Source organism: Dissoconium aciculare (genome assembly GCF_010015565.1).
Source record: "Dissoconium aciculare CBS 342.82 unplaced genomic scaffold K489scaffold_1, whole genome shotgun sequence".
Lineage (NCBI taxonomy): Eukaryota > Fungi > Ascomycota > Dothideomycetes > Mycosphaerellales > Dissoconiaceae > Dissoconium > Dissoconium aciculare.
Window position 1 is genome coordinate 2,076,439 of NW_022984951.1, and position 26,521 is coordinate 2,102,959.

The 26,521-nt window shown below is 52.9% G+C and overlaps 10 protein-coding genes across 10 annotated transcripts; 7 read left to right on the plus strand and 3 right to left on the minus strand.

The window, feature by feature from the left end:
- Positions 1–897: 897 nt before the first annotated feature.
- Positions 898–2,958, plus strand: K489DRAFT_406304 (uncharacterized protein; the record flags this gene model as incomplete). Its single annotated transcript, XM_033607239.1, has 1 exon — positions 898–2,958. The coding sequence occupies one exon, from the start codon at positions 898–900 to the stop codon at positions 2,956–2,958; it is 2,061 nt and encodes a 686-aa protein (XP_033464671.1).
- Positions 2,959–4,240: 1,282 nt separating this feature from the next.
- On the plus strand, positions 4,241–8,281 carry K489DRAFT_310216 (acetyl-CoA synthetase-like protein; the record flags this gene model as incomplete). The annotated part of the gene is made up of 4 exons (XM_033600688.1): positions 4,241–4,687; positions 4,784–5,065; positions 5,471–6,190; positions 6,806–8,281. The coding sequence occupies 4 exons, from the start codon at positions 4,241–4,243 to the stop codon at positions 8,279–8,281; spliced, it is 2,925 nt and encodes a 974-aa protein (XP_033464672.1).
- Positions 8,282–8,734: 453 nt separating this feature from the next.
- K489DRAFT_375758 (uncharacterized protein) lies at positions 8,735–10,189 on the plus strand. The gene is made up of 3 exons (XM_033603753.1): positions 8,735–9,215; positions 9,280–9,450; positions 9,545–10,189. The coding sequence occupies exons 1-3, from the start codon at positions 9,119–9,121 to the stop codon at positions 9,883–9,885; spliced, it is 609 nt and encodes a 202-aa protein (XP_033464673.1). The 5' UTR covers positions 8,735–9,118; the 3' UTR covers positions 9,886–10,189.
- A 499-nt stretch (positions 10,190–10,688) lies between these two features.
- K489DRAFT_310486 (uncharacterized protein) lies at positions 10,689–11,294 on the plus strand (the record flags this gene model as incomplete). Its single annotated transcript, XM_033600709.1, has 1 exon — positions 10,689–11,294. The coding sequence occupies one exon, from the start codon at positions 10,689–10,691 to the stop codon at positions 11,292–11,294; it is 606 nt and encodes a 201-aa protein (XP_033464674.1).
- Positions 11,295–11,826: 532 nt separating this feature from the next.
- Positions 11,827–12,387, minus strand: K489DRAFT_292640 (acyl-CoA N-acyltransferase; the record flags this gene model as incomplete). Its single annotated transcript, XM_033600226.1, has 1 exon — positions 11,827–12,387. A coding segment is annotated over one exon (561 nt), but the record flags the coding sequence as incomplete, so codon positions are not given.
- Positions 12,388–12,774: 387 nt separating this feature from the next.
- Positions 12,775–13,989, plus strand: K489DRAFT_392042 (uncharacterized protein). Its single transcript, XM_033606720.1, has 2 exons — positions 12,775–13,040; positions 13,116–13,989. The coding sequence occupies exons 1-2, from the start codon at positions 12,966–12,968 to the stop codon at positions 13,602–13,604; spliced, it is 564 nt and encodes a 187-aa protein (XP_033464676.1). The 5' UTR covers positions 12,775–12,965; the 3' UTR covers positions 13,605–13,989.
- Positions 13,550–16,262, minus strand: K489DRAFT_375763 (uncharacterized protein). The gene is made up of 2 exons (XM_033603754.1): positions 14,151–16,262; positions 13,550–14,087 (listed from the first exon to the last, which is right to left on the minus strand). The coding sequence occupies exons 1-2, from the start codon at positions 16,080–16,082 to the stop codon at positions 13,926–13,928; spliced, it is 2,094 nt and encodes a 697-aa protein (XP_033464677.1). The 5' UTR covers positions 16,083–16,262; the 3' UTR covers positions 13,550–13,925.
- Positions 16,263–16,454: 192 nt separating this feature from the next.
- On the plus strand, positions 16,455–17,582 carry K489DRAFT_375764 (ras small GTPase related protein). Its single transcript, XM_033603755.1, has 2 exons — positions 16,455–16,949; positions 17,005–17,582. Exons 1-2 carry the CDS (start codon positions 16,713–16,715, stop codon positions 17,368–17,370), a joined length of 603 nt encoding a protein of 200 aa, XP_033464678.1. The 5' UTR covers positions 16,455–16,712; the 3' UTR covers positions 17,371–17,582.
- A 481-nt stretch (positions 17,583–18,063) lies between these two features.
- K489DRAFT_375768 (uncharacterized protein) lies at positions 18,064–22,779 on the plus strand. Its single transcript, XM_033603756.1, has 8 exons — positions 18,064–18,701; positions 18,987–19,102; positions 19,159–19,212; positions 19,384–19,403; positions 19,459–19,529; positions 21,172–21,374; positions 22,004–22,144; positions 22,403–22,779. Exons 1-8 carry the CDS (start codon positions 18,128–18,130, stop codon positions 22,511–22,513), a joined length of 1,290 nt encoding a protein of 429 aa, XP_033464679.1. The 5' UTR covers positions 18,064–18,127; the 3' UTR covers positions 22,514–22,779.
- A 1,980-nt stretch (positions 22,780–24,759) lies between these two features.
- On the minus strand, positions 24,760–25,314 carry K489DRAFT_397882 (uncharacterized protein; the record flags this gene model as incomplete). The annotated part of the gene is made up of 1 exon (XM_033606920.1): positions 24,760–25,314. The coding sequence occupies exon 1, from the start codon at positions 25,258–25,260 to the stop codon at positions 24,760–24,762; it is 501 nt and encodes a 166-aa protein (XP_033464680.1). The 5' UTR covers positions 25,261–25,314.
- Between the last annotated feature and the right edge of the window lie 1,207 nt (positions 25,315–26,521).

The following is a 26,521-nucleotide window of genomic DNA, read 5'->3' on the forward strand; positions in this document are numbered from 1 at the left end:
AGATGTCAGGGCGAGATCATCGTGGCAATCTAGCGCCGAGCTCATTTCTGCTCTGCTTCACATCGTTCCATGTTTTTGCCAGGCACAATTCTACCTGTCTGATTGTCGTGGGCTCCAGGGACAGGTTCCGCGGGGAATCATCCGTGCGATCGTTAAGATTCGATCGCTGTGGGGACCCTTGGTGATGAAAAGACAAAAATCGAATCATCGTGCGTGAAGAAGAGTCTTCCCACGATGCGCTGGGATTAGTGTGGTGGTGCGACGAATTCGCCCAGAACTTACTTTCTGAGAGATGATTGTTAGTTCTCCAACGATAGTCGTCGTTCGGTGACGGTGAGGGCCCCGACCAAGCGGTTGAAGCGGTTGACCGAAATCGTGGACGTGGCCGTTGAATGGTTTCAGAACCTCGTCGTGCAAACGAGTTTCAGAGAATCCAATCGCTCGCCCAAGACCTGCATGAGAGTAAGTCAACAGAAAGTCTATTCTTCCCCTCTTATATCCATTTCTGGTCGAATTCTAGCATCGTCGTTGCCCACCAAGGCAAAGTCACGGACTCCCAGTTTGCTGTTCGAGACGAGGTCGATCGAAATGACGGTGTTTCACGACCGATACCACAAGATTGAGTTCAGCACCAGGAGAGGCCGTTGTGATGTTCCCGGCTGTACGCAAAAAGAAGCTTTTCAGTATGGCACGGTCATGGTCTGACAGCTGAGCGTCTCTTGTGGATTGCGCGTTTGGAATCACATATAAACGTGCTTTCGATACCCATCTGGATTATTCTCATCCTCCATCATCCTCCAGCATCAGCAACAGAGTTCTCTCTTCTTTTCTCTTCTCTTCTTCATCCCCGATCGCTTCAACCACATTCGTTTTGACCAGACAACCTCCAACATCAACATGCGTTACCAGACCAGCCTTACTTTCCTCGCTGCCAGCGCTGCATATGCTGCTCCTTTGGTCAAGAACTCTGTCGAGACTGTCGACTCTTTCCAAGCCAACGCTGACATTCTGAGTGCTCCTGCTGCCGTCGCAGCCCAGGTCGATGAGACCGTTCTGCATCCCTTCCACAAGCACAATGTCCTAGCCAAGATTTCAGAGCGTGCCGTTGATGTCCTCGGCTCAGTGGCCGGTGGTGTCGATGACGTCCTCGTTCCTGGCGAGAGCCTCGCAGCGGCTCTTCACAGAGCCTCTACCAAGGCCATCCTGGAGGCTACTGCCGACATCATCTTTGCGCCTGCCGAGACTGTTGAGGCCGCCATCCACCGGGCTGCGAACTCGAAGCACAGCCGTTCCCTCGACATTCTCGACCTTTTGGCTGCAAGCACCGATATCATCTTGGCCCCAGGCGAGAGCCTTGATCATGCTCTTCACCGAGCTGCTGCGAACGCAAACAAGCGCCCTCGATCTGTCGACCCCATAGGCGTCCTCGCCACCGGCACCGACTCTGTCTTGGCGCCGGGAAACATCATTGCCCCGGAGCTCCACAAGGATGCCAAGGCAGGTACTCTCAACCCTCTCGACATCGTCGCTACCGGTGTCGATGCTGTGCTTTCCCCCATCAAGGTCATTAACGACGCTCTACACGACCACGTATCGACCAAGGAGCACCATCCCCAGGGCCACCCCAAGCCTCACCCTCAGCCTCACCCACAAGGACACCCCAAGCCTCACCCTTCCGGTCAACCCAAGCCTCACCCTCAAGGTCACCCTCAGCCTCACCCCAAGCCGCACCCCCAGGGCCACTCCTCCTCTGGCGAGCTGAACGTCTTCGGTATCCTTGCGACAGGAACTGATGCTGTTCTTGCGCCTGGCCAGGTCCTTGACCACGCCCTTCACGAAGCTGCTGGCGACAACAACAAGCACCACGACTCTACCATCATCAACCCGCTCAGTCTCGTTGCCACTGGGGCCGACGCTGTACTTGCTCCCGTCAAGGTTCTCAACCACGAGCTCCACCACGCTGCCGCTCGCAGCGTCGACCCTCTCCACATTGTAGCCGACGCTGTCGATGTTGTTCTCGCGCCCGTCAAGGTTGTTGACCACAAGCTCCACAAGATTGCCAACGAGCACATCGTCCGTTCTGCCCCCTCTGGCCTCGACCTCGGTGGTGCCATCAGAGTCCAGCCCGCTGTCGCCCTCGACGCCCCTGTAATTGGCCAGGTCCACGTGGCCCCGCAGGTCGGCGTTAACGGGAACGTCCACGTCAGCGAGAAGTCGGGCGTCAGCGGAAGCGTCCAACCCTCTGTCTCCCTTGACGCTCCAGTTGTTGGCCAGGTCCACGTCGCCCCGAAGGTTGGTGTTAACGGTAACGTCCACGTCAGCGAGAAGACTGGTGTCAGCGGAAGCGTCCAACCCTCTGTCGCCCTTGATGCCCCAGTTGTTGGCCAGGTCCACGTCGCCCCGAAGGTCGGCGTCAACGGAAACGTCCACGTCAGCGAGAAGACTGGTGTCAGCGGAAATGTCCACCCCTCTGTCGCCGTCAACGCCGCCGTTGGCAAGGTCCACGTCGCCCCGAAGGTTGGTGTCAACGGGAACGTCCACGTTAGCAAGAAGACTGGTGTCAGCGGAAGTGTCCACCCCTCTGTCGCTGTTGACGCTGCTGCTGGCGAGGTTCACGTCGCCCCGAAGGTCGGTGTCAACGGAAACGTCCACGTCGGCCAGAAGGCTGGCGCCAGCGGAAACGCCCACCACGGCGGTAAGGTCGGTGTCAGCGGGAATGTCCAACCCTCTGTCGTCCTTGACGGTACCGTCGGCAAGGCTCACCTCGACGAGAAGGTCGCCGCCAACGGAAACGCACACCTCGATCTTCCCACCAACCTCGACGCTCACATCGCTTCCCACACAGCCCACGTCGCTGCCACCAGCATTGGCAAAATTGTCCCTGTATCAGTCGACGGCCACCTCGTCTCTGACGTCGCTCACGCCGCTGCCGGCACCCTCGAGGATCTCCACTTGTGAGCGATCACGTACGATACAGTGCACTCCATCGGTGTCCGATCCTCGCGACCATAATACGCAGAGATCTGGATCAAACAAGATACACCCGACATTATTTCCTTTTGTTTATTTTCGTGAACAGTCTGCGACACACTCTTTTCAGAATACAGGCACCAAAACCTCCCCGAATACATTTGGGTGAATGCTGAGGATACCCGATGAATATACACTCCAGTCGACCTGGTCGGATTTACTTTGATGATTATGTTTGAATCATGAATTCGCTTTAATGCTTGATGAATGTTTACCCCGCAAGAAGAAACGGCCCGTATACTAATGCCCCGAATACGATGTTGAGAATTCTCGTTTTTGTTTACATAGATCAGTCAGCCTTGTGAGGAACCTAATACCAAACCTGTTGCTATTTCATCTATTAATCCGATCATTTCGTTGCTCCACACCTCATATCTATAATCCCGGAGCGCCCTTGCTGCCTCACTCTCAACACTCAATTTGCTTGACAGAACAAGCCCTTGGTGGCTATAATCATAAAATGCTCATTCACATGCTCGATCATGAAGGCGTTGTTCATCGGGAAGACTCTGAGCCCTGTGGGTACACTATGGGGCGAGCAGCAAGTGACGTTCGGACGGTGTCTCATAAGAAGCACAATAGACGTTGGAATCGTCCCGGCCCGATTAGGAAATTGCACTAAAAGGAAGCCAGCGGCGGATAGAATTGATACGATCCGTCGGGCAACGGAACTAATGATGGAAAACTGCCGAATTGGTGGGAATCTGCAAAAGTCTGACGTACGGGTATCCCCACGAAGAAGGTTCGGTGTATCCTGCGCGAACGCCTTTCGTTCTGTCCTTCGAGTCTCTAATACAGCAGAGTGAGGATCGGGCCATGCATCGATCCCCGCAAGACGCGAAATAGAGAGAACCAAGCGACAGCGCAGAATTTGTTGCCAAAAGTTTCCTCCACCGAAAATGAGCACGGAGCAGAAACCGGGAGGCGATCGACCTGCAGTCTGCGTTGGCGGCTCCGAACCACGATCTGTGGATCACGTCTTGCGCCAATGGATAGTTGGCGCGAGACTATGACGCAGGCAGGCCCGGGCCATCCGATGTGTCCTTTGAATCTCTGATGGAGGATGACAATGAGTCTCTGATAGACCCAATCATCCTCTAATGCCATTCAAGGCGTTGTTGACCTTTGGGAGGACGAAGGTTTCTGCTATGCCTGTCCGAACAGCACACACCTCATCGAATTTCGGCACAACTCTCACGACGGGATCATCATGTCCGACCTGACCGCATTTCCCGGTCTACAAGGCGATTCGCAAAGTCATCTGGCAGGGCAATGGCGCTCCATATCTTTCTCCTCGATATTATCCAGGACAGATCGGAGTAACATTGAGGATCCTCAAGCCGCAATTTTGCTTGCATACGCAGGTCTAATATGGTCACATACAGGTGAGCAGGATGTCTGCTTCCTCGTGCGGTTCTTAGATGAGACGACTCTCTCGTATACGCACTCGTTGTGCATCAGCGACGAGCTGTCGATAAAGCAGGCTGTTGAGTACACCAATAACACGAAGCAATCGTTCTCTGATGACAGTACTTCTCCCTCCAACGTGCTCATACAAGTGCCTCACATGAGCAGTCTGCAATCATGTCGACCAATTGATGAGATACCTTTGCAGATTTACGGCCAAGTAGACGGTGTTGGTCGAGAAGCTCGATTCGTTCTGTGGTACAACGAGACCGCCATTACGGACTTTCATGCCCAAAAGATTGTGCAGAATTTCTCGGCGACTTTGCAATCCATCGTGACATCGAAGCCAGACGACATTCTAAGACAGACTGTTGTTCATATTGAGTCCGATATGGCGTGGATCAAGGCCTTGAACTCTGCGCCGCAGAAACTGGACGCGCGAACGATCCATGACTCGATCAAAGAAGTCTGCGATCGAAATCCCAACAGCGTTGCCATTGAAGCTTGGGATGGCCGCTTTACTCGCCTGCAGCTACACGAATTGTCAGAAAAGCTCGCATTCACTCTTGCCCGTGCACATGTGAAAAGAGGATGTACTGTCGCCGTCGTCATGGATAAGTCCATCTGGGTGCCTGTCATAATGCTGGCCATCCTCAAAGCTGGCGGCGCATTTCTCCTTCTGGACCCAGCCCTCCCGCAAGAACGACTGAAGATCATGGCCAAGAAGTGCTCGCTAAGCCATGCTGTCGCCGCACGGGAGTACACGTCGCGGGCTTGCGCCTTCAGCCCCACCGTTATTGCTCGCCGTGAATATGGAAAATTTCATATCGTAAAGTCTGAAATAGACGGGTTAGAGCCTGGGGCCATATCAACATTGCCACAGGTCGATCCTCTGGATATCGCCTTTGTGATATTCACCAGCGGTTCTAGTGGAATTCCAAAAGCCATTAGGTTGCAGCATTATGCTTGGTGTTCAGGAAATACAGCAAATATCCCTACTTTCGGCATAAAACAAGGCGCCAGGGTGTTCCAGTATTCTTCGTACAGCTTCATCATTTCCGTCGTAGATTCTATCTCCACTCTCCTCGTCGGTGGTACCATTTGTATCCCTGGCAACGATGAGAGGATGAACGACCTGGACGGCGCGATTCGTCGACTTCAGCCGGCGTACGCGTGTCTGACGCCGTCACTAGCCAAGTCTCTTGATCCAACCAAAGTGTCCAGCATCAAAACACTCGTTCTGGTCGGGGAGGCCATCCCGCGCTCGCTTGCCGAGTCTTGGCTGGCATCAGGCAAGGTTGTGGTTCGCAATGGCTACGGTCAGAGTGAGGCCTGTAGTATGAACAGCACGGTCGTACTCAGACCGAATGACAAGGCGGCGTACAGAAGTATTGGTCGTAGTACTTGGTTACGCTATTGGATTGTTGATCCACGGGACCATCATCGGTTGATGCCGGTTGGAGCACTCGGTGAGTTGATAGTTGAGGGTTACAGCATCGCGTTGGACTATTACGATGACGAGCAGAAGACATCCGCAGCTTTCATAGAAAGTCCGCGCTGGGCTGCTGAGTTTGGTGCCGGGACCGAGGGAAGGCGATGGTACAAGACAGGCGATCTCGTCCAATATCAGCAAAATGGGGAGCTTCACCTTTTCGGCCGCAAGGACACTCAGACGAAGATTAATGGTCAACGTCTCGAGGCATCTGAAGTAGAACATCACATCCTACAAGCCTTCGCTAAGGAGATCAGTCAAGTGGTTGTGGACAAGACAATCGAGGGAGGTGTGGAGAAGCTCATTGCCTTTGTGACCATCCGGCCGCCGCAGGGTCTCTTGAGCGAACGGGAACTCCGCAAGGAGATGGCTTCACGGCTGAAAGATACGTTACCCAGGTGGATGATACCCTCAGTCATCAAGACAGTTGAGACGTTTCCTCGAACAGCAACAGGTAAACTCGACCGCAGAACGCTGAAAGCGAAGCATTCTGCAAAATTGAGTTTGACCAGGGACGCGTCTCCAACCCAGCAGAGTGATAACACAGAGGGCGTTAGATCCCAAACGGACGTGCAGCAAGTGCCAATCGATAGCGCCGATTTCCTCAACTTCAAGTCACTAGCGAGCAAGCTCCTCAAGACTCCGCCAGCAGTAATTACAGCGTCGAGCAGCTGGGCTGACCTCGGGGGAGACTCACTTGTCGCCATGATGTTCGTCCGAGACGCACGCGCTGCCGGATATGCCATCAACACAAAAGACCTATTATCGGGCACAACACTGGAAGAGTTGAGTGGTCGAGGACACACTGCCAATCCTAAGCTGCATGTCGATCCGCCGAACATGTCTGACACACTTGGTTCAAAGCCTCTTGCACAGAACTCAGCTGCATTGTTTCCACTGACTGATTTTCAACAGCACTATCTGCGCGGAGCTGAGGGCGTCTCGGGTGGATACGTGTGCGAGTACGACCTTAGCTTCGGTGGCAGTTTTGAGCTGGCGCGGTTAGAGAAAGCCGTTCGACTGCTGATTGAAAAGACTGAGGCCCTTCGTCTCACGTTTGTGCACGAAAGCGCCGAGACCGAGGCACCGCTGAAGCAAAAGGCGTTTCCTCCCACAAAAGAAGAGTTGCTCTTGCGTTGTCAGGTACAGCGCAAGGGTGACCCTGCTCCGCCGCTAATGCTCACATGGGAAGCGCACGACAAACTCCGCCATCCTGTAGTTTTCGTGCTGAAACACAGCGACGTACATGAGGAACGCAGTCCGACCGAGGCTTCTTCGATCGACAGCCATATCTCCATGTTGATCCGGATGCATCACGCTATTTTCGATGGAATTTTCTGGTCGCTCATCCTGGACGATTTGATCTTCGCTTACGAACATGGCCACCTTGGTAAAGAGCGCCCATCGTATCTCCAGTACCTCGAAACACGTCTTATAAGGCGCGACCCCGAGTCTCTGGAATATTGGTCAAGGCTCCTCAAAGACTCTACACCGACCAGACTTCGGAGAGATTCAGACGCCTTCAATTCGATCACTGCAGATCGTGTCGTGCCCGAGCATGAGGCTGCCAGACTGATAAATTTCGCCCGTGAGAAGGGCAAACCTACAGGGTTCCAACAAGCAACGGGCCCAGATAAGGCCGTCAGTGGCGCCGTATTATCTATGAGTGCCTGGGCGTTGACCTTGCGTTGCATTCTCACCGCCATGCGTCCTGCCGACAACCACGACGATATCCTCTTCCTGGCACTGATGCACGGCAGAGACGAGGATGGCCGCTATCGCGCAGATGAGATCATAGGATGTTGCGTGACGGAGATTCCTATTCGCGTGCGACTCAGCGAGGAGCTCACGCCAGCCGGACTGTTCACCGCAGTCCAGAAGCAACTCCTCGAGAGCGCGAGTCACGCCCATCTCGGCGCGAACACCATCGCGAAACACTGTACCACGTGGAAGTCGAAAGAGCATTTCTACAGGCAGAGCACGTTTTTCATGTTCCAGAATGTGAAGGAAGGCCACCATCTTGCGGTGGATGGGCGCAGAGAGCAAGGACCTGCAGCGGACAAGGGCGGCAACGGCGATGATGCTTCCAGTGCTGGCGGCTACATGGACATCAGTCCCACTCGGGTCGTGCAAGATCTACGGTGTGATTTCGAAGGCCATGCCTCGATGGCGGATCACGGCACCTTGGAATTCGGACTCGCCTCGCGCGCGGAGGATTATTCCCAAGACGAGACGGATGCCGTTGCGGATGCTTATGTCAAGGCGGTGAGGCTTCTGACGGAAGAGCATGATATGACGATTGGCGATATGAGAAGGAGGATCTTGCGCGAGGTTGCGGGAGTACCTGTTTGAGGAGGAGCAGCATCATCCAGTAGTGTTGGCAGCGCACAAGGTGCTGGGCATTCAACCAGACGCGCGCATAGAGTAGACCTGTAGACATGACAACAATGTAGGGAAACGTCTCCTTCCTGTGCTAGATGTGCAGAGGCCGAACCCATCTGTGTGTGTGTGTGTGTGTGTGTCTCTCTCTCTCTCTCTGCATCAGTCAACACTCTGGAGCATACATCAGTATTCCGTTGAGTCCATGGCGGTCATTATGACAGAGCTCTATGCAGGTGCCACTCACAATACCTTCGAACAGTCATGCAGTCAAGCAGCGAAGATGGGCTGGGATGAGGCGAAACTGGGCAGTGAAGTCGGTTCTGTGGGGAAAGCAGCAATGCGACGCATTCCCACGTCATCGCCAGCAGCTCTCAATTTTGCCCGCCCGCAGCATCTTGCTTGCAGGTACACCACAACAGCCAACGACAAAGGGCCGAATGCATGAATCTTGAAAGTGAAGACAGCGGAAAATCCATACTTGCCGAAACTGTGGAAGAAAGTGATCCTCATACTGCCCGGGCGCAGGTGGTAGAGAGATCGATAGCGATAGCCCTGGGTATGGAGTAATAAGTGCAACGATTGCATGTGACATAACAAGTGACACCTGGTTGCTCTACCTTCTTTCCCTGTTGTACATCGCCGTCAATCCATCATACTTTTGCTTCCCTGAATATTGCTCCCTTGTCCTTTCAGATCCCATCAACATTCATCCTCTTCCTCCCGCGCGTTACGCATCGAACGGGAGTCACCAAATCCTTACAAACAGATCATCATCTCGCAACTGCGCTCTCATCCAACACCTCAGCCATGTCGACGACTCCGGGACTCTTCTACACCGAGCAGATCTCTACCGGTCTTTGTGCCGCTCAGGTCATCGGCCTCACGACCACAGCTTTCCTTGCCGGTGAGTCAAATGCTCTCGGAAAACATTGAGCGATGTTCGCTGACACAAATATGCGGGTTCACAGGCAAGACTTTCACCCAGAGCGCTTCCGCCACACCTGCTCTGCTCGAGGCGCCAGCCCCGCTCCTCGCGAGACAATGGCGTAGACTCACAAACAACACCAGCAGCGACAGGTTGATTGCGCCTGCCGTCGCGCTGATACATACCGGTGTATTCGGCTACCTGGCCTACAAAGGTGAGCTTGATTCCATGTGTTGCCTTAACACGCCAGGACCGGCGTGACGGCTGCCGTGAACGAAACATTGCCATATAGCTGACCCACCGAACAGAGCCGAGCGGATCAAGGACGGGCTACCTTTACACGACATCAGCCTCTCTGCTTGCGTTGCTACTTCCCTACACCGCACTGCTCGCAGGTCCGATCGTCCAGAAACTCGATCGCAAGGCCGAGGACCTCTCTGGAGCTTCTCTCACAGACAGTAAGCTCGAGGAAGGCATCGCTCAAGAGGAAACTGTTCACGGTCTGCTCGACCAGTGGGCCTTGATCAATCTTGGCGGCAGCTTGATCAGCGGTCTTGGAGCAGTGTTGGCGGCGTGGGCGGTTGTGGATAGGGTTATCGCGGTCCCAGCGGGCATCAAGTTCGCGAGCGGCGCAAACAGACTGGGTTGATTGGATTCAATAACAGTTTTGTCGCAAACGCTTGCGTGCTCTTTCGAGTAACGGCGCTCGATGTGAACTGTCGCTTTCCATCGGGAATTTCTTTTTCGGGAGGGGGCTTACGAATGCGGGAACGCTTCGTCTGGCTATGACTTTAGTATGATATCAATGCTACTATTTCGAAATGGCTCGGTGAAGTCTCTTTGTAAGCAACATCAATGATCATCATGAAGGAGCACTCCACGAAATGCCTCCGACGCGTGCTGTATGTCAATTGCGAGCGCGCGGCAGCTTTAGAATACGCTCCAAAATGACGACGGAGAATAGCGCGGCGCGGATTTCCCACGTGGTAGCGGGGCAGCTACCAGCCACCAGGCCATTCACAGCGCAAGAAACCGCGCCAGCCACGATTTCCGCGGCAACGCTCGAAGTCTGACGCAGGTAAGCAACGATCGCCCTCATCACTCTTCTGGCACTCTTCTGGGCCGGCCGATTTCCACTCCCTCACCACCGTCTTTTCACCTTTGTCTCATTAGACTCTCTTTCGACTTGCATGCAGTAGCACCTGCAGGGCATCCTCGTACGAGATCACCGTCGCTTGAACATATACAACAAGCCTTTGCGCATACACAAACCATTCCGCCGGATACTCTGCGATTGGAACCAAGCAGCGCATTTCACCGGTCAACTCTGCCCAAGTCTGTCACAGAACCAACTCCACCTGGCAGATCGACTGCCTGCTTCGAGCCGATCTCCGCTCTTTCCCGATCGTAAACCAAGAAGAATCCGAATACACTACTACCTGATTCGACACAATGGCGATCTCAGGCTTTCTGTTCATCTCATGGCGACTCTTTGAGATCATCATGCTGCTCCCGCCCGTCGGCATGCTCGCATGGTTCATCCACGGCTTCGTGGAGAACAACCAGCTCACGCCGAACTTCGTGCTCGTCCTATTCATCGTCGTCACACTGGCGTTAGTATGGGCGTTCTTCACAACAATCAGCTACCTGCGCGCACGTCACGACGCTTTGTTCGTCGCACTGGTCGATCTGGGATTCGTGGGCGCTTTGATTGCGGGTGTCGTGGTGTTGCGACAAATCACACAGACAAGCTGCATGAACAACGATTTCGCCAACTCGCCTCTGTGGGCCCAATTGGGACCGTTCGGTCTTCCTGGATACCAGACGGGCAATGGTTATGCCGCGGACATCAACAAGAACTGTTCAATGCTGAAAGCGAGCTTCGCGTTCGGCATCCTCAACATTCTAGCCTTCTTCCTCACCTTTGTAAGTCCCTGCCCACTGCGTCACGACGATGCGCAATTCGATGCGATCTTGACAGTTCGACTGACCTTTATGTTCCTTCACAGTTGCTCGCTTTACTCGTACACCACCATCACAAGGATGACGACAAGGTAATCGTTAAGAAAGAGTACCGCACAACCCGTCAGTCCAGCCGGCACCGCTCCAGCAGCCGGGATCCACGACGCAGCCGCGATCGCGACTACGACTACGGCCGACCGCGGGACAGCCACCGTGGAACCAGCACGCACCGGTCGAGCAGCCGCCGGCAGTACTACGTTTGAGGAGCAGGGAATCATGTTTTAAAAATGAGTTTTGGATATTATTGATTACGCTGGCGCATTGTAGGATGGGCATGAGAATGACATATCGGTTTTGATGAGGCATGGACCATGTGGATCGGAACATTCCGATGGAACACAATGAAGGTTGATTCGGTGGATGTGGTTACGGCGATACCCTGTACTTTGATTTATTTATTGGAAGGAACAAAATTACTCAATGTCTGTGGAAGAACAGGCCGAGCATTGGTTAGATAGCAACGCATATGAATGAAGATGTTAACGTCACGCTACAACTTTTGTCGTGAATTTATTGTGCATCATTCATTCATTCGTAAACATCATTCGCAATCCCCAGCCTCAAAAGACCGCTGCATAACCACTGCAGAACTGGGACTGAGTCGACGATAATAATCCTCCTCACGGGAGATCTCCTCAAATCCACGTCTCTGATACCATTCCAAACCTTCCGTGTTTGCACTCCACACATGCGCGCCCACCCTCGAAACACCATAGTCCTCGATTGCCCGTCTGACCAGAATCCGCAGCATATGCGACGCGACTCCAAGCGAGCGGTATGGCGACAGCAGAACTAAGGTGCTGAGATACAACATCGGCGCCTCGTCGCCGAGGATATTGCTGCCGGCCGTGCCTGGTAGGGATGAGAGCAGTCTGCAGCGAATGGCGCCGATTAACGTCGCCTTTCCTCCTCCTCCACCATCACCACCAGGGTTGTTTGAAGTGGAGGTTTCATGGGGATCACTGCTGCGCTTTTCGTGCCATATGGCTACCAGCGTCAGGTCATTCGTGACCGGATCGTCGAGGATCTCGCGGAAGAATTTCTCCGGGTACGGGATGGGGAGGAGGAGGCTTGTGATGCGCTTCAGCGCGGGGATGTCATCTTTGCTGCAGGCACGGAGTTCTATGTTCGAGGGTAATGGTCTGGATGGCTTGTTGGAATTTGACTTGGCAGTCTTCGTCTCCTGCTCGTGAATAGCTTCCTTCTCGTGGTCTACAGGCTTGGGTGGAGGGGAAACACCGCTTCCCTCGCGGGTTTCGTGTGATTCTTGAGAGGCCGGCGCGGACTTTTCGATCTTGGTGGACTCTTTATCAGTCGATAGCCATTTAAGCAATGAGCTTTGTGGCATGACAATGATACAGCATGTCAACGCAGGCAGAATGAAATTGCTTAATTGTGGTAGATAACTGTCCCGTGTCGATATGCCATAGATCTTGACTGGCAGTGACGTTTTCCGCACTGGAAAGCTCGCCTCGGCGGAGCTGCCGAGCTTGAGCCGCCCGACACGGTGAGAAACTTGAATGTTGCGCAATCGCGCAGACCACGATATCACAATTCGCGATCCTCATCTCAACCTCCAACAAACGTCGTTCGACGAGATCGGCAATGGGAAACAGTGGCTCTAAACAGGAGCAACCGGTGTTCAACCCGTGAGTGGCCAATCGCAGCAACGCGACACCGATCAAACCATTGGAAATTTCCCGGCTGATGGAAACTCCTAATAGTGATGCGCCCGTGAGATTCAGCCAATCCGTCCTGAACTCCTTTCAGAACAACCCGGAGGTAAGAAAGACATTGATGCGCCCAAAAGTCTGCAAATGGAAACATACCAGCGCAGATGACTAACGTGCCCAAAAGACCGACTCCACCCGCGCCCAAGACCGCGAACTCGAAAAGCACACCCGCGTCACCTCCCAACTCACGGAGAAGCGCGACGCCCAGGCCAAACAACTCGCCGATCTGACCGACTCCCTCACCACCGCCGCGCCCATCCCCGACTCTCCCACCGAAGAACAGCCCAGCAGCAGAACTGGCCTGTTAGCCTCGCTGAGCTCCCCCTTCTACCAGGACCACAGCGAGAAATCCGCGGCAGACAACAAGAAAAAAATGGATGCGAACCGCAGCAACCAGAGCGTGAACAAGGAGGTCGCCGCCCTCCGCGCGAAGCTGGATAGTCGCAAGAAGCTGGAGCAGTTGCCGCCGAATGTCGAGAAGGCCAAGGAGGAGCTCGTGTCCTGCTTGAGGACCAACGACCGACGGCCGCTGGACTGTTGGCAGGAGGTGGAGAACTTCAAGACCGAGGTCGGCAAGCTCGAGAAGGCTTTCATCGAGAAGGCTGGACGATGAGTGGATGTCGCAGGAGGTTACTCACCCTGCGATGGGTGGGCGGTTCGAGGTCGAAGTTCCATCTGTACTAAAACGCATAAGAAGATAACTTTATAGCAATGGCTGTTGGAATTGCTGTCATGGTGAATATAGACACATCGAAATTATGATTCAGGGTGTCCGGAATAGTCAATTCTCTGTCCACCAGTGACAAGCATCGCTGAGCCAAACTAGGGTATAGGAATGGAGGAGCTATTGGGTCTATTCAATTATTTATTTAACACAGGAAAGCCGAACCCAGAGAGTCCGAATAGTCAAAACACTGTCCAGGTACGAGATCGTCTACTCGCGTCGCTTCTTGCCTTCCTCCAAGATGTTAAGGCGAGAATCAGTCTTACCCGAGCCGAGCAGGGCACCGACGACCGGATCCTTGCCCACCTTGTCCATGGTGTCCTGATACGCCTCCACAGCCCACTGCGGAGTGTTGAGCTTCGGCCAGTTGACCTGTATGTCCTGTCAGCAAATGCACACTGCAGTGACGAATGGCTGATAAGGAAACAAACTTACGTAGAGACTACCATAGTTCCACATGAAACGACCTGCATAGCCAGCCACGCCGAGACAGAGGAAAGTGAAGGCGCGTAGAGGCCAGACGGTGGAATCGGGCAGCCGGCTTGTGCTCAAGCTCACACCAACGAAGAACACACAAAGACCAAGCACATAGGGAACGGCTTGGATGATGAGAGGTCTCCGATCGGCAAATTGTAGCCTTCCACCCAAGCCGGTCGATTCGGGGGAGTAGTTGCCGAGGAAGAGATCGAAGGCATCTTGTCGGGGTCCGTCCGCGAAGTTGTTGCACACGTATCGGGTACAGCTGTTGTTCAGATCCTGCAACATGCCGGCGCGAGTCCGATTGCCAGTTCGCGTGAAGTCGGTCTTCAATGCGCCGGTGCCGGAGTATGTTTTGGATACGACGTCCGCATTGTCCGCCCACACGTTGCGGAAGAGATGCTCGAACGTCTGGTCGTCCTGTGCGGTTTCGCCAGGGCGAAGCACGCCGACATTTTGGAGCATGGAAGTCAAAATCTCCCGACCGAGCATGGACTGGACGACGTTCGTGCGATCAAGACAGTCCATGCAGTTGGTACGGACAACCGCGGTCTGCTTCCTGCGCATGTCTACGCCGCCAGAGGGCGTGTCGATGCCATGGAAGTAGCCTCCCGACACCAGGCCGTTGCTGAGCTGATCTAGAAGAAGTCGGGTCCGGTGCCATTTCAATCCTTTGGTCTCGTGGTGGAAATCGAAGTAGATGTAATGTAAGTGATCGTACCAGCTACGACGATCGGAGGATTCGATGACGTTGAACTTCTCGGGGGTCCTACTGTCGGCTTCTGATCTTTCTTGCGGCGAAGTTTGGAGGATCTTGACCAGCTGCTCGTACGCATCCTTGATGCGCACCTCACGCCCGGTTTGTTTCACGAGGTTCACCAGGTAATTGTCGCCATAGGTTGAGATCTGCTCGTCAAAGTGCTTCCGCGCGGCATTGGCTGCTGTTTCTACGCCTCGAACCTGAAGCCTTGGCGTATACTTCAGAGTGTTAACCTCAGCCCAGAAGACGGGAACGCTACCACGAGTCTGAACATAAGCCAGGACCTGGGTTTCTTTGCCACTGACGGGCTTTGGTTTCGCGAAGCCTTGGTCACCTGCATAGCTGGTCAAACCACCCGATGCATCGTCATTGAGAATGATCGTCTGCTCGGTCTCGTTGAAATTGGAAACATTGCCTTGCTCGTCGATACCTCGAGTCATGTACCGAGTGCCAGTCCTGAATCTCGATCGTCGGGTTATGAGGGCAAAAGTCAAAGCGTTACCCTTGATGGATGTGTTGGTGATGCTCATCATACCATACATGACGGGTAGAATGTACGGGTCAACAGCGGGTTGTGCATTTGACGTGGCTCGTAGAGATGAAGTTTTGCCTTGCCGGAAATCAATAAGCGTCGATGAAATGTAACGGTTCCAGAAGAATCGGTTGTCAGCCCTCTGCCACAAAGGCTCTCGTTGATCACTTTGCGCCTGTCTTTGGAAGCTATTGGTAATATCAAGCGAATAGGAAAAGTACATGGGACCAGTACGCAGTAGAGTCTTGAGGTACTCGAGGCTCGTATCCTCGTCAGGGTGCTTGATTTGTCTTTCTTGCATGGGAAGAAATTCGGTTGATACGACCTTGTAGATCTGGTGGCCTTTCAAGCGCCCCACGATTTGGGACTTGGTGATGATGATCACATAGCTGTTCAGACGCCACTTGATGATACCGAGGATCCCTGAGATGCTAGACACGCGGTTGCCGCCGAGCAATTGTTTGTCGTTCAGACGCACATTTCCAGACGGACGGTCGATCACCAACGTCGGCGCGTTAGGGGATGTCGGCGATGAGAAGGCATAATATGTTGGCGCCGCGTGCACGTTGATGTCCCGAAATGCGGTTGTGGAGGCCATTGCTGCTAATTGACGGCTTTTTTCGGGGTGCTCTCCCGGCTTGATATGGCGTAGAAACTTCACTCGCCAGCAAGTAAGTTTCTTGTCCTGCGATAAATGGGAGAGATCGGAGATTTATCGCATTGTTCGCTATAGTCTGAGGTCGTAAAATAAGTGTGCACGGGGCTGGTTTCGACTTGGAATGTACAGTTGCGCAGCCAGGACATATCTCGACCCTGGTTGGCCAGTCGGGACAAACCAAAGATGACGCACGTCCATCCGGCACGTGCGCGGCCTCTGCGACTCAACTCCAGGCTGGCGACGGTTGCTGTTGCAACAACCTCTAAAGTCAACTTATATCGCCTCCAAATCCAGTGTCGCAAAAGTACTGTTACTTACAGCGATCGTGTCTGAAAATCGACTATTACATCATCTCACACTCCGGAACTCCCACACATGGCCGCCAGGATGCAGCAAGGCGGAAGGCCAGGCGGCGCCCGCTTTGCGCAGTTCAAGCTCGTGTTACTGGGTATAATGCTTTGTTCGCGCCGGAGAATGACTCTGTAGCTGATGATATGCAGGTGAATCGGCTGTCGGAAAGAGCTCACTGGTGCTTCGATTTGTAAAGGTGCGACAGCGGACAGGGCGTCGATGTCGGCGATCATTCAGAGCTGCCAGCTGATAGCCTTGGTACAGGATCAATTCGACGACTACAGAGAATCCACGATCGGTGCCGCCTTCTTGACACAGACTATCGCACTGGACGAACAGACGACCGTCAAGTTCGAGATTTGGGATACCGCGGGACAGGAAAGATACAAGTCGCTGGCGCCTATGTATTACCGAAATGCAAATTGCGCGGTTGTGGTTTACGATATTACACAAGCTGTAAGACGATGGAATACCGGCTGTAGCCATGAACATGACTGATACACATCTGCAGAGCTCGTTAGACAAAGCTAAAGCCTGGGTGAAAGAACTACAACGCCAGGCCAACGAGAACATCATCATCGCACTCGCCGGTAACAAGGCCGATTTGGTCGCGGAACATCCTGATCAGCGCGCAGTGCAGACCGCCGACGCGGAGGCTTATGCACGAGAGGCAAATCTCCTCTTCTTCGAGACCAGCGCCAAGACTTCAGAGAACGTGAAGGAACTATTCACAGCGATCGCCAAAAAGCTTCCCATAGAACAAGCAAGCCAGCGTGGCGGCATGAGAGGCGCAGCAGGACGACCGGGAGGTGTTGATCTCGGCTCGCGACAGGAATCCGGCAACACAGCAGGTGCTTCGGGCGGATGTAATTGCTAGATATCAGGGAGCGGAGCTATGGACAGAATTCATTCAAAGGGCATGAGAAATAGAACTACTGCCGGATATTCATGCGGTCGACTGCGGTAGGTCGTGTGCGTATAGGCGGCACTGTCGGGACTCTGAGGTTACTTGATCAGGTACCTAGGTATGGAGTTATGGCGCATGCGTCCTGTATATGGTGGTCAAGAATCTTAATTTATATTTCGCGAGCTTGATTCGGCGAGCAAGCCCCTGTTACAGCTGGAGATAGATCTGATTTTGATCTTATCATCAAGCGCAACTAATAGCTATGAAGATCTGTTTCATGCGGGTCCAGACGTTGTCTTTCACCAGCCGAAACTGAAGCAATGCACCTTGTAGCCACAGATTCCGTGGTGGAGTGCCGAAATGCTCTGATCTGCGCACCTTCCTATTTGTCTCTGTAAATCATGTCTCCAGGGCTCCAGGGTTGTCTGTCTGTGAAGGTCGAGGTGTTCGCATCTTGTCTTTGGAAGCTACAATGCCCTTCCAGCAGGTGCACGGCCCTCCGCAGCGCGCATGAAGCGTCATCTGCTGCATAGATCGTACGCATGGATCATGGCAATGAAATACGAACCTTTAAAGAGAATCTCGATTGTAACCATACTGGAAAATAACATCCAAGTCACTGACTCTGACCGAGCGCCCTTCAAAAAGCCGCTTTATCCATCCCCGATTTGAGCCCTTTCCGCGCCGATCATTGAATATCTCAAATATTCCTCGGAAGCAAGTCAAGATGGTCAGACGATCAGGTCGCCATTCGAACGTGCAAGAATCTGCTTCAGCGCCTTCGAAAAAGGTTGCGACACATAAGCGAGCTGCTTCACAGACCGAAATCAAAGCAAATGGCTCCAAGAAAGCCAAAAAGCTTCAAGCTACCCCAACGAAAAGCCAATATTTCCACTCGGATGATGACAAAAGCGCGGATTATGGTGAAGATCAGCAAAGCATCGAGCAACCAACGACAGACGATGATCCTGATGAATCAGACTTTGTGGATGAGAGCGTATCGGTAGCATCTGAAAATGCAAGTGCCTCGGAAGGCGAGATCGACGACAGTGATGACGAGCCGACACCTCGCAAGCGCAAGGGTAAAGGCAACCCTTCTCCTGGTACTTTGCGAGCCAGTGAGAGCGAGGTCTGGAGAAGTGGTGTCAAGACCGGTCTTGGTCCTGGTAGGGAGGTGATCATCAAAAGACCAAAGGCAAGACCTGCAGGGAAAACACCGTATGAAGACGCTACGATTCACCCGAACACCCTCCTCTTTCTAGACGAATTAAAGGACAACAACAATCGCGAGTGGTTGAAAAGTAAGTTCATGGGGATGCCATCATTATATCCCGCCAGATGTCCATATGTGCATATTCAGGCGCACGAAGGAAGAAAACTCGATGCATGACATTACACCGTTGTGTGTCTTCACAAGCAAAGAGAAGTCGTCATGGGTCAGAATGATCCACCGACCATTTCGACTTTGAGGCTGATACACCTTGGTACAAAGAGTACAGCACCCTACGATCACAGTATTTTTGACATCACAGCGATGACACTGGCACTCATATTGGTTGTGCAAGTCTACTAACAAACACACACAGTGCATGACGCCGATTTCAGAGCTTCTGAAAAGGATTGGTACAGCTTCGTTGAGAAACTTACCGAGAAGCTCATCGAGGTCGACGACTCTATTCCAGAGCTTCCAGTCAAAGACGTGGTATGTTTACTTCTATGCCGTCCCAAGATTAGGTAAATATGAACTCGCCCGAGCAGATCTTCCGGATATACCGAGACGTCCGATTTTCGAAGGACCCGACGCCATACAAAGTACGTATGATCTCAATACTTCCACTCATGATGATTCATTGCGGCATGCCGAATATCGGACAATGTCCGATAAGTGATGCACGGTCCGGCGGTTCCAAACCAGCTTGAAGTCCATCTGAGTAGCTGCATATCTGGCTGCATGAAAAACACCCGCTAATGCAATGCAATCAGCCGTACTTTTCTGTTGCTTGGTAGGTCCAACTTCATTGCAGCATCCCATTTAACAGAACAACTTAATGGAAACAGGTCGCGAGCCGGCAGAAAGTCGCCATATGCACATTACTACTTGCAGATTGGAGCAGACAAAAGTTACATAGGTGAGTCAAGGTTCTGTGGTGCTGCAGACAACGAAGTATCGTGCATGTGAGCTGTGACGAGTAAGGTTTGGTCGTCTGCAAGCATCAACGTCTACGCCGCTTTAGAGCGCATCGTCGACCTGCTCATCAAGCCCGTCAAGTGCTGAGGCGGAGTGGTCCAACAACGATGTGATTCCTGCATTGTCCGCGCAATGTGCTCATACTACGCTCAAATTAATGGCGCAGCCACTTAGTATTGGAGCACAGCGCAGGAGCGCCAGTTCATCGCGCCAAACGACCATTACGGTGAAGGCGGTCAGCGGTGCATATATATCTCCATTGCCAGTCTGCTCTTGATGCCCGACGCGTCAATTCTCCTGGCTCTTTCTCGTGCTTGGGCGCTCTTTCAGCACCATCAGGCGGCTCCGCCTATGTCTTGTCGCTTTGCGTATGAAGTTCAGCAATGCTTGCCATTCATGTTGAAGTGTTCGATACTTTTGCAGCAATGACTGGTCATTGGCGGAGTCAGGACGACATCAGCACTTGACTGCTGGAAACTGAATTCAAGTGCGCTTCTCATACACAGACGCTGCACAAGGCTATCTTGGTTCGTCGTTGGGATACATCACCAAGGCCCGTCGATGGGCCTGAGCCAGGGCTTGACACGTCCCAAGGCCAACATGTCAGTTGGAATGACACAACAGAACATCCCACAAAGGACAAGAAACGCTATATGAAACTCGGCCAATGGCGTATGAACGAGATATCAAGAACGCGAGGATCATTGGTTACAGCAGCAAGTATCAGGACAGCAAGCAGGTTATGAACGACATGGTATGTCGAGGCTTGAGCAACTGGCCCGGCCCTCAGCGGGAAGCTCAACCAAACAATCAGCCGAACACGTCCGTGCGCTTCACCAACATGAAGTGATTCACTCGTCAGGACTACAAACTCTAGGTCCCGGCTGCGACACGATCACGCACAGTATATCGCATTAGGCTTGATTGTGTGGTGTACAGAGCCGCGTTGACGCTTGATATCCATTTGCGTATAAAATTCACGCGCTGCAACGCTCTCGAAGGCTGAAAGCCCGAGTGTGCAGGCATCTGCAGTGTATTCAACGCGCAGCGCCGCCAATGTCAACAGCTGCATTGAGCTCAGCAACACCTAGGCCGAGAGATGCACATATTGGCTCGTGACGACGAAGACACGCGGAGACCCCCAGCCCGTGTCTCGGAGCGGACCCATCGTGTAGCACTGCAAAACGTGAGACTATTGTACAAGCGATGCGACTGGTATGTCCAGTTGCAAGGATCTAGTTGCGAGCTCTTGTCACCACCGACCTCGAGAATTTCGAGAGAGACATCCTTCGCAACTTTGATGGCCAAGTCTCGCGCAAAGCTCAGTCTGTCAGCCACTTAAGCTGTTTCCTGGGGTGGTCCTCATCCTTCAACAGTGCAGCACTCTACAACGACCAGCACAACGCGTATCTCGCAAAGCAGTATATATTTTGGTTGCACACAAAACCCCTGATCAGCCTCTTGATTGAGGACTCGCACAGTGTAGCAGAGGATATCCGTTCCAGCTCTTGCTCATAGCCACTTGTCTCTGCTCTTGCGACACCTATATGCGCCGTGCTCAATTGCTGACCCAATCAACATAGGGGGTGGAATCTGGCATCCAGATGCAGATCCTCTGGCTGCGTTGCGCCGCGCCATCGATCGGGCACCCAAAAGGTTCAAGGAGGTCCTGCGCGATCAAGGCATCCGCCGGGAATTTCTCGAAAACGTGGGCAAAACTGATGCACAGGTGGTGAAAGCTTTTGTCAAGACCAACTCAGAGAACGCGCTGAAGACCAAGCCGAAGGTGAGTGACTTTTCTTCTCTAGAGTGACGCAAGCGCAAGTAATGGTGGCCGCACGCATCACAATACACGCTGCGGTGCGGGAATCGCTCAAACATGGGTACAGAAGAGCAAAAGACCCTGCAATCAAAACTAGGGAGTCGCCTCCCGGAAAGACCCTCTAGTGGTACTCCTGGTACCGGGATGTCCATTGTTTGTAATCTGAAAGTGCACAAACAGTGGCGCCTAGTCTTAGATTAATGGGACTGCCCGAAGCTATGCTTGCTTCCTGCCGCCCCTGGCATAGCCTTGGCAGGATGAGGCAGCCTTTTCTGTGAGATCGGCTTGACGCATGACGAGCTTGGGCAATCGGCAGAAAGAAAGCTGTGCTAGGGGTTCGTAAGCAAGAGACATGTGCGATAAGTTTGCAGTAGATTGCCTCTCGAGGGTTCGTCAGAGAGACCGAAAGCAAGACAAAAGCAATTATAATCGGGAGAAGGGTGTACGGTCGAGTGGACGCATTCTATCGTACACAAGCTCGAATTGAGCGACGAAGGACAGAAGGGAGGGATTGCGCTCATGAAAGCTGCACTGAAATGCGCAGCAGAAGCGCCACACCACAATACATTGAGGGCTAACCGACGTTCTCACAGGGATTTAATGGTGACCACCCAGATATCGATCTGCTTCGGCTCAGAAATTATGTCGTAGGACGCAAGCTCTCGACCGACGAGGTCCTCGGCACAGCTGGAATGGAGCGAATCACCAGTTTACTGGCATGCCTAAAGCCGATGGTGAGTGTGCCTCAAAATGTTTGGTTCAGCGGTCGCAAGCTTGGTCGGCGTCGCAGTCGTTCCATGGTACGCTTGAAAATAGTACAACTGACTACGATGGTCTCACAAATGAGACACATCGGTCGCAAAACGCTCGGAGACGAGGGTTACCTCTTTGGAATCGATCTTAACTCAATTCGTTCCGAGTGGCTCCGTCTTGAGTTTTTTCTTCATCGCAGCGACAGCCACCACACGTGCCCGAGGCTAACAATTTGTCAGATAACCTATTTGAACTCTGTGGTGATGCCAGATGAGCAAGAAGAAAGCGAGAGCGAGGCTGGAAGCGACGATGACGGCGACGATGAGCCTGAGTCTGAGAATTCCGAATGAGATCATTCACGATTTGGGATGAGTCTGGTTCCATGTGGGATGGCGAGTGTCTCGCTACAAAGATGAACTGCGCCAGGAAAAATTCCGGATGTTCTTCCGGAGATTCCGTGAATACTGTATATATTGCGGACTTCGACACGCTCGACAGTCTTGTATATTCGCAGTCACATGAACATTATCGGAAATAACGAGGAGTCCAGTTGGGCAACCATGGAGACAATCTCACATCAGTGTACCTGCGCATTGAACCGCAGTAGTCACCGGCAGATCACCAATTCACGAAACTCATTCCTGGAACACTCTGATGATCTTGCAACCGTGTCGACTCCGGATCGAATGCCGTATCCGCGGGCAGCAAAGCATCTTGACTTTCGTACTTGAGGGATAGTCTTCCCGCGCACGCATGAAGCTAGTATCACGTGACAGCATAGCGAGTCCGCGTCACCCTCCATGTCAAACGAACGTTGGGATTTGATGGATACTTTGCAACTGCAGGATGCGTCTGCACTCTCACATTCCAGTCGTCTGCCTTAATTGACTCTTTTACTTTTGCACGACCGTTCCTGAGGACCGACTGCCGTCACATCTTATCCCAGAAATGCGATATCTCTGAAGCCTACGAGAGTTGTGCGAGGACTGTGCAGCAATCGCATCAGAGTAATACAAGTGGAGACATTCGCTGTAGCAAAGTACGCATTATCGTGGCAGTTTTGGAAGAATCCGACTTTCCCGTTAGGTCTTGAAGATGGCAGATCTACGTTGCGTTGCATCCTTATGAAGCACAGTTGCTACCTCTGTGCTCAGAATTATCCGAGTGATCAGGCACTGAGATCATGTAGCGCAATTTTGAATGAGGTCCAGACCTTGAGTACCTACCTAGGTAGGTATCTTCACATGCGGCGGCCGGAGGATTGCGGCACAGCAATGTGCATTCGCAGTGCCCATGTAGACGCCAATGCGCTCACTCTTTTCCCTTTCGGAGTGCATGTGTCACAAGCTCTGTTCTCCCAGAAGCGACTGCAATCGTCTGCTTCGCTGTCCGGATGCCTTCTCAAAATCCAAGAAAAGTACACGAAAAGACTCTGGATGTGCTCAGTGACTTGTTTGCTCGTCAAAATTGCGCTCTAGCTCAGGGTAGTCTTGCGTTTAGGCTTACCTGGGTCAATGTGCACAAAGGTCCGAGACGCGCTACACCCTCGCGAATCGGGGAAAAAGGCGACCGGTGCCATCTGGCTGCAGCAGTTGATGAAGGAATGAACAAGATCATCCTCCCATCATAGCCCAGCGGCAAGGAAAGATAGCTGCCTCATCGCCGGGACACTACTGTCAGAGGGTGTGAAACATATTTCCACGATAGCACATACTATGCATAGAATGCATCGCAACGCTGCGACATCAATGTTCCTTGCAGCCATCACTAAAGCTGCGAATTTGCGCTGATCGCCAGTTTGCTCCCTCTTCCAGAATATAGGCCCGGAGAAGGGCTGAAAGGGATATTCAACGCCTCTCCAACTCCGGCCAATTGCTTTCTCGATATTGCAACTCCTGTGCCTTGCATGGACTCGAGCAAAAGAGCTGTACATCTAAGCCAGCAATTGTGTCCTTGATTCTAGCCTTCGCCATGCGGGCAAAAACAAAGATGGATTGCAGTCCTTGGGCCCACAGTCTAACAAGGATCCACATCATGCTCATATCATCGTAATCTCAAATGGTAGCACTGAATCTTGATCACACACACTGCATGACTGCAATTGCGGGCCCAGCCAGCTTGATTTCTCATGCAGGTACTGTATAGGCGCCGAGCAGAGTCGCGCGCCATCACTCTCACCCTGGTGCCTTTGCCGCCTGGAGAGCTGGCAGAAAATATGGTCCAGGTTAAATCGTTCTTCGTTGCCATCAGCCGATTCTGACCATGAGGAACGTAAATTCGCACGACCAAGTTTTTATCGGGATCGCAACGTTAGCTTTGCCTCGTAGAAGCATTCTTGTGAGCGGACAGACAATTGTTGACAATTTCTCTGAGAGTGACGGTCAACACAATTGATGCCGTGGATGAGTGCTGAGATGGCGATACTTTCCAACAGCCCCAGCACGGCCTGGACGGTGAGCGACTAGCCCGCCGTTCAGCTGCAGCTGTCGGCTCTCCCCGAAAATCATTTCCGCTGCAATTTCGCTGATTGGAGGGGCTGATTCAGCTGATTGGTTGGAGGCGCCTGGCTTTTCCACGCAAGTGCGCAGCTGTGCGCTCATTTTGCTCGAGAACCTCCAACGGACGTCCGGTCGAGCGGGACGTGCTGACATCCTACAGGCGTCCAGCCTATTTCCTTCAGCCCAAGCGATGCGATGCAAGGTGCAGGATAAATCACAATGACGCGTGGGTCTCGGCAGTCTCTCTGAAGTCCGCCTACACAATCCGCCGCACTTCCACGCCTGTTCACCAGCGACCGTCCGGCAATGCCGCGATCCTCGTCGAAGCAACCTGGACCCGCTTGCGGCGCAGCTGAGTCGTTCGCTCGCGAGCACATCAGGTATGATTCACGCATGCGCTGGTCGCGTCGGGCAGAAATGGTTGCGGATGAGGACGCCGTACATAGTTTGCCACGAGGCACGGGAGGTTCAGTCTCAAGTTGATCTGCGTAATGTCGGCATAGATTTAGCTGGGCGTTGGCACGCCGTCTCGTCCTAGTACAAGCTACTCGAGGAGCACCTACCGGGTCCTCATCACCACAATTGTCCCGTCGGCACATTGAACGTTAAGCAACGCAACATTTGGGCATCGTCGTTTCACCATACGATTGCGGGCCGATGCCAGCTTCGATGCCGCTTGCTAAGCTTCAAAGATATGAAATACGATTTGGACAAGGTAGTGGGTGCGCGTCCTGACGCTCTCACGTTTTCACATTCATCCGACAGCACAACAGTAACAGGACATCAATGATGACGGAGATTGAAAAGCCTTGCCCATAACCGTAAACGGCAATCCCCGGCTGTCTGTTCCAGTAACCCGGCGACAGCAGAAAATTATTCGGTGAACACGTCCTGGAGTGACGTGTGTGTGCCGCACCCCAACATCAGTGCAGGTGTCCTTGTTTTATAGGGTACAAGGCGTGGGAGGAGTTGCGAGGCCCATGCATTATCTTTTTGTGATGCGCACAGGTGACAGTATCCGTGTCACTCATGTGGTATCTTTGTGGCATGCTTGATCGTCAGCCCAGCATAAATTCTCTTTCGAGATCCACTGCGGTCGTCTTTGTTTCGTCGATTCGTTGATGTCTCTTGAAATCTCCATCCGGGCAAGTTCAACGGTCACATGGCTGGGTCGACCTGTGCGGTCGCCTCGGTCCGTCAGCGGAACGGCAGCGTGCATTTACCCTGGCCATCGTCTGACGGCGCGCATCGGGGAACAGACCAACGTGAACGCCCAACATACGGTGCAGGCCCAATCAAACAGCGTTGTCAATTCAGCTTGTGAGGGAATATGGAATGCAGATTTTTAATTCTCAGGATCTGCAAATGACCAGGTCTCCTGTCCTGGCGCATACACAAATCGTACCCTCATGCACATCGGAAAGAGGCGGGCGGAAGGTGGCAAGCGTTCATTGGCAAGAATGATAGGTGAGCCATGCACAGCAGAGTCATCTGCGGGCCCGTGGCTAGGCGGGCGTGCAGGATGCATACATACACAGCATGTTTGCAACTTGTGGGTGTGGTGGAGAAAGACCAACGATGACCAAAGAGTGAAAGTCTGTGGTATGCATGTGTGTGTGGGCGCGTGTGCAGGTGTGCGGAGCCGTGCATTCCCTCACATGAATTATGTAGCACAGTACAAGCTCTCGTTTATTTCACAATGTGAATCGTGACCTGACCTGCATCCGCATCGCATCACCAACCTCCCCGGACCTTCGAAGCCTATCCTCCTCTCACACCAAGCGCATGGACCACATGTCGCTGAGGAAAACGCGCGCTGCGAAGGAACAGATATTTCACGCTGCTCCAGTTCTCGACGTA

Excerpts from the sequence above, each read along its gene's own strand:
- K489DRAFT_375758 (XM_033603753.1), top strand. The coding sequence starts at position 9,119 with ATGTCGACGACTCCGGGACTCTTCTACACCGAGCAGATCTCTACCGGT. Across the intron at positions 9,216-9,279 it reads GACCACAGCTTTCCTTGCCG|GCAAGACTTTCACCCAGAGC; the intron begins GTGAGTCAAATG and ends GCGGGTTCACAG. Across the intron at positions 9,451-9,544 it reads CGGCTACCTGGCCTACAAAG|AGCCGAGCGGATCAAGGACG; the intron begins GTGAGCTTGATT and ends CCCACCGAACAG.
- K489DRAFT_392042 (XM_033606720.1), top strand. The coding sequence starts at position 12,966 with ATGGAAACTCCTAATAGTGATGCGCCCGTGAGATTCAGCCAATCCGTC. Across the intron at positions 13,041-13,115 it reads CCTTTCAGAACAACCCGGAG|ACCGACTCCACCCGCGCCCA; the intron begins GTAAGAAAGACA and ends CGTGCCCAAAAG.
- K489DRAFT_375763 (XM_033603754.1), bottom strand. The coding sequence starts at position 16,082 with ATGGCCTCCACAACCGCATTTCGGGACATCAACGTGCACGCGGCGCCA. Across the intron at positions 14,088-14,150 it reads GGAACTATGGTAGTCTCTAC|GTCAACTGGCCGAAGCTCAA; the intron begins GTAAGTTTGTTT and ends CAGGACATACAG.
- K489DRAFT_375764 (XM_033603755.1), top strand. The coding sequence starts at position 16,713 with ATGTCGGCGATCATTCAGAGCTGCCAGCTGATAGCCTTGGTACAGGAT. Across the intron at positions 16,950-17,004 it reads TTTACGATATTACACAAGCT|AGCTCGTTAGACAAAGCTAA; the intron begins GTAAGACGATGG and ends ACACATCTGCAG.
- K489DRAFT_375768 (XM_033603756.1), top strand. The coding sequence starts at position 18,128 with ATGGTCAGACGATCAGGTCGCCATTCGAACGTGCAAGAATCTGCTTCA. Across the intron at positions 19,103-19,158 it reads AGCTTCCAGTCAAAGACGTG|ATCTTCCGGATATACCGAGA; the intron begins GTATGTTTACTT and ends TCGCCCGAGCAG. Across the intron at positions 19,530-21,171 it reads AGCAGACAAAAGTTACATAG|GGGGTGGAATCTGGCATCCA; the intron begins GTGAGTCAAGGT and ends CAATCAACATAG.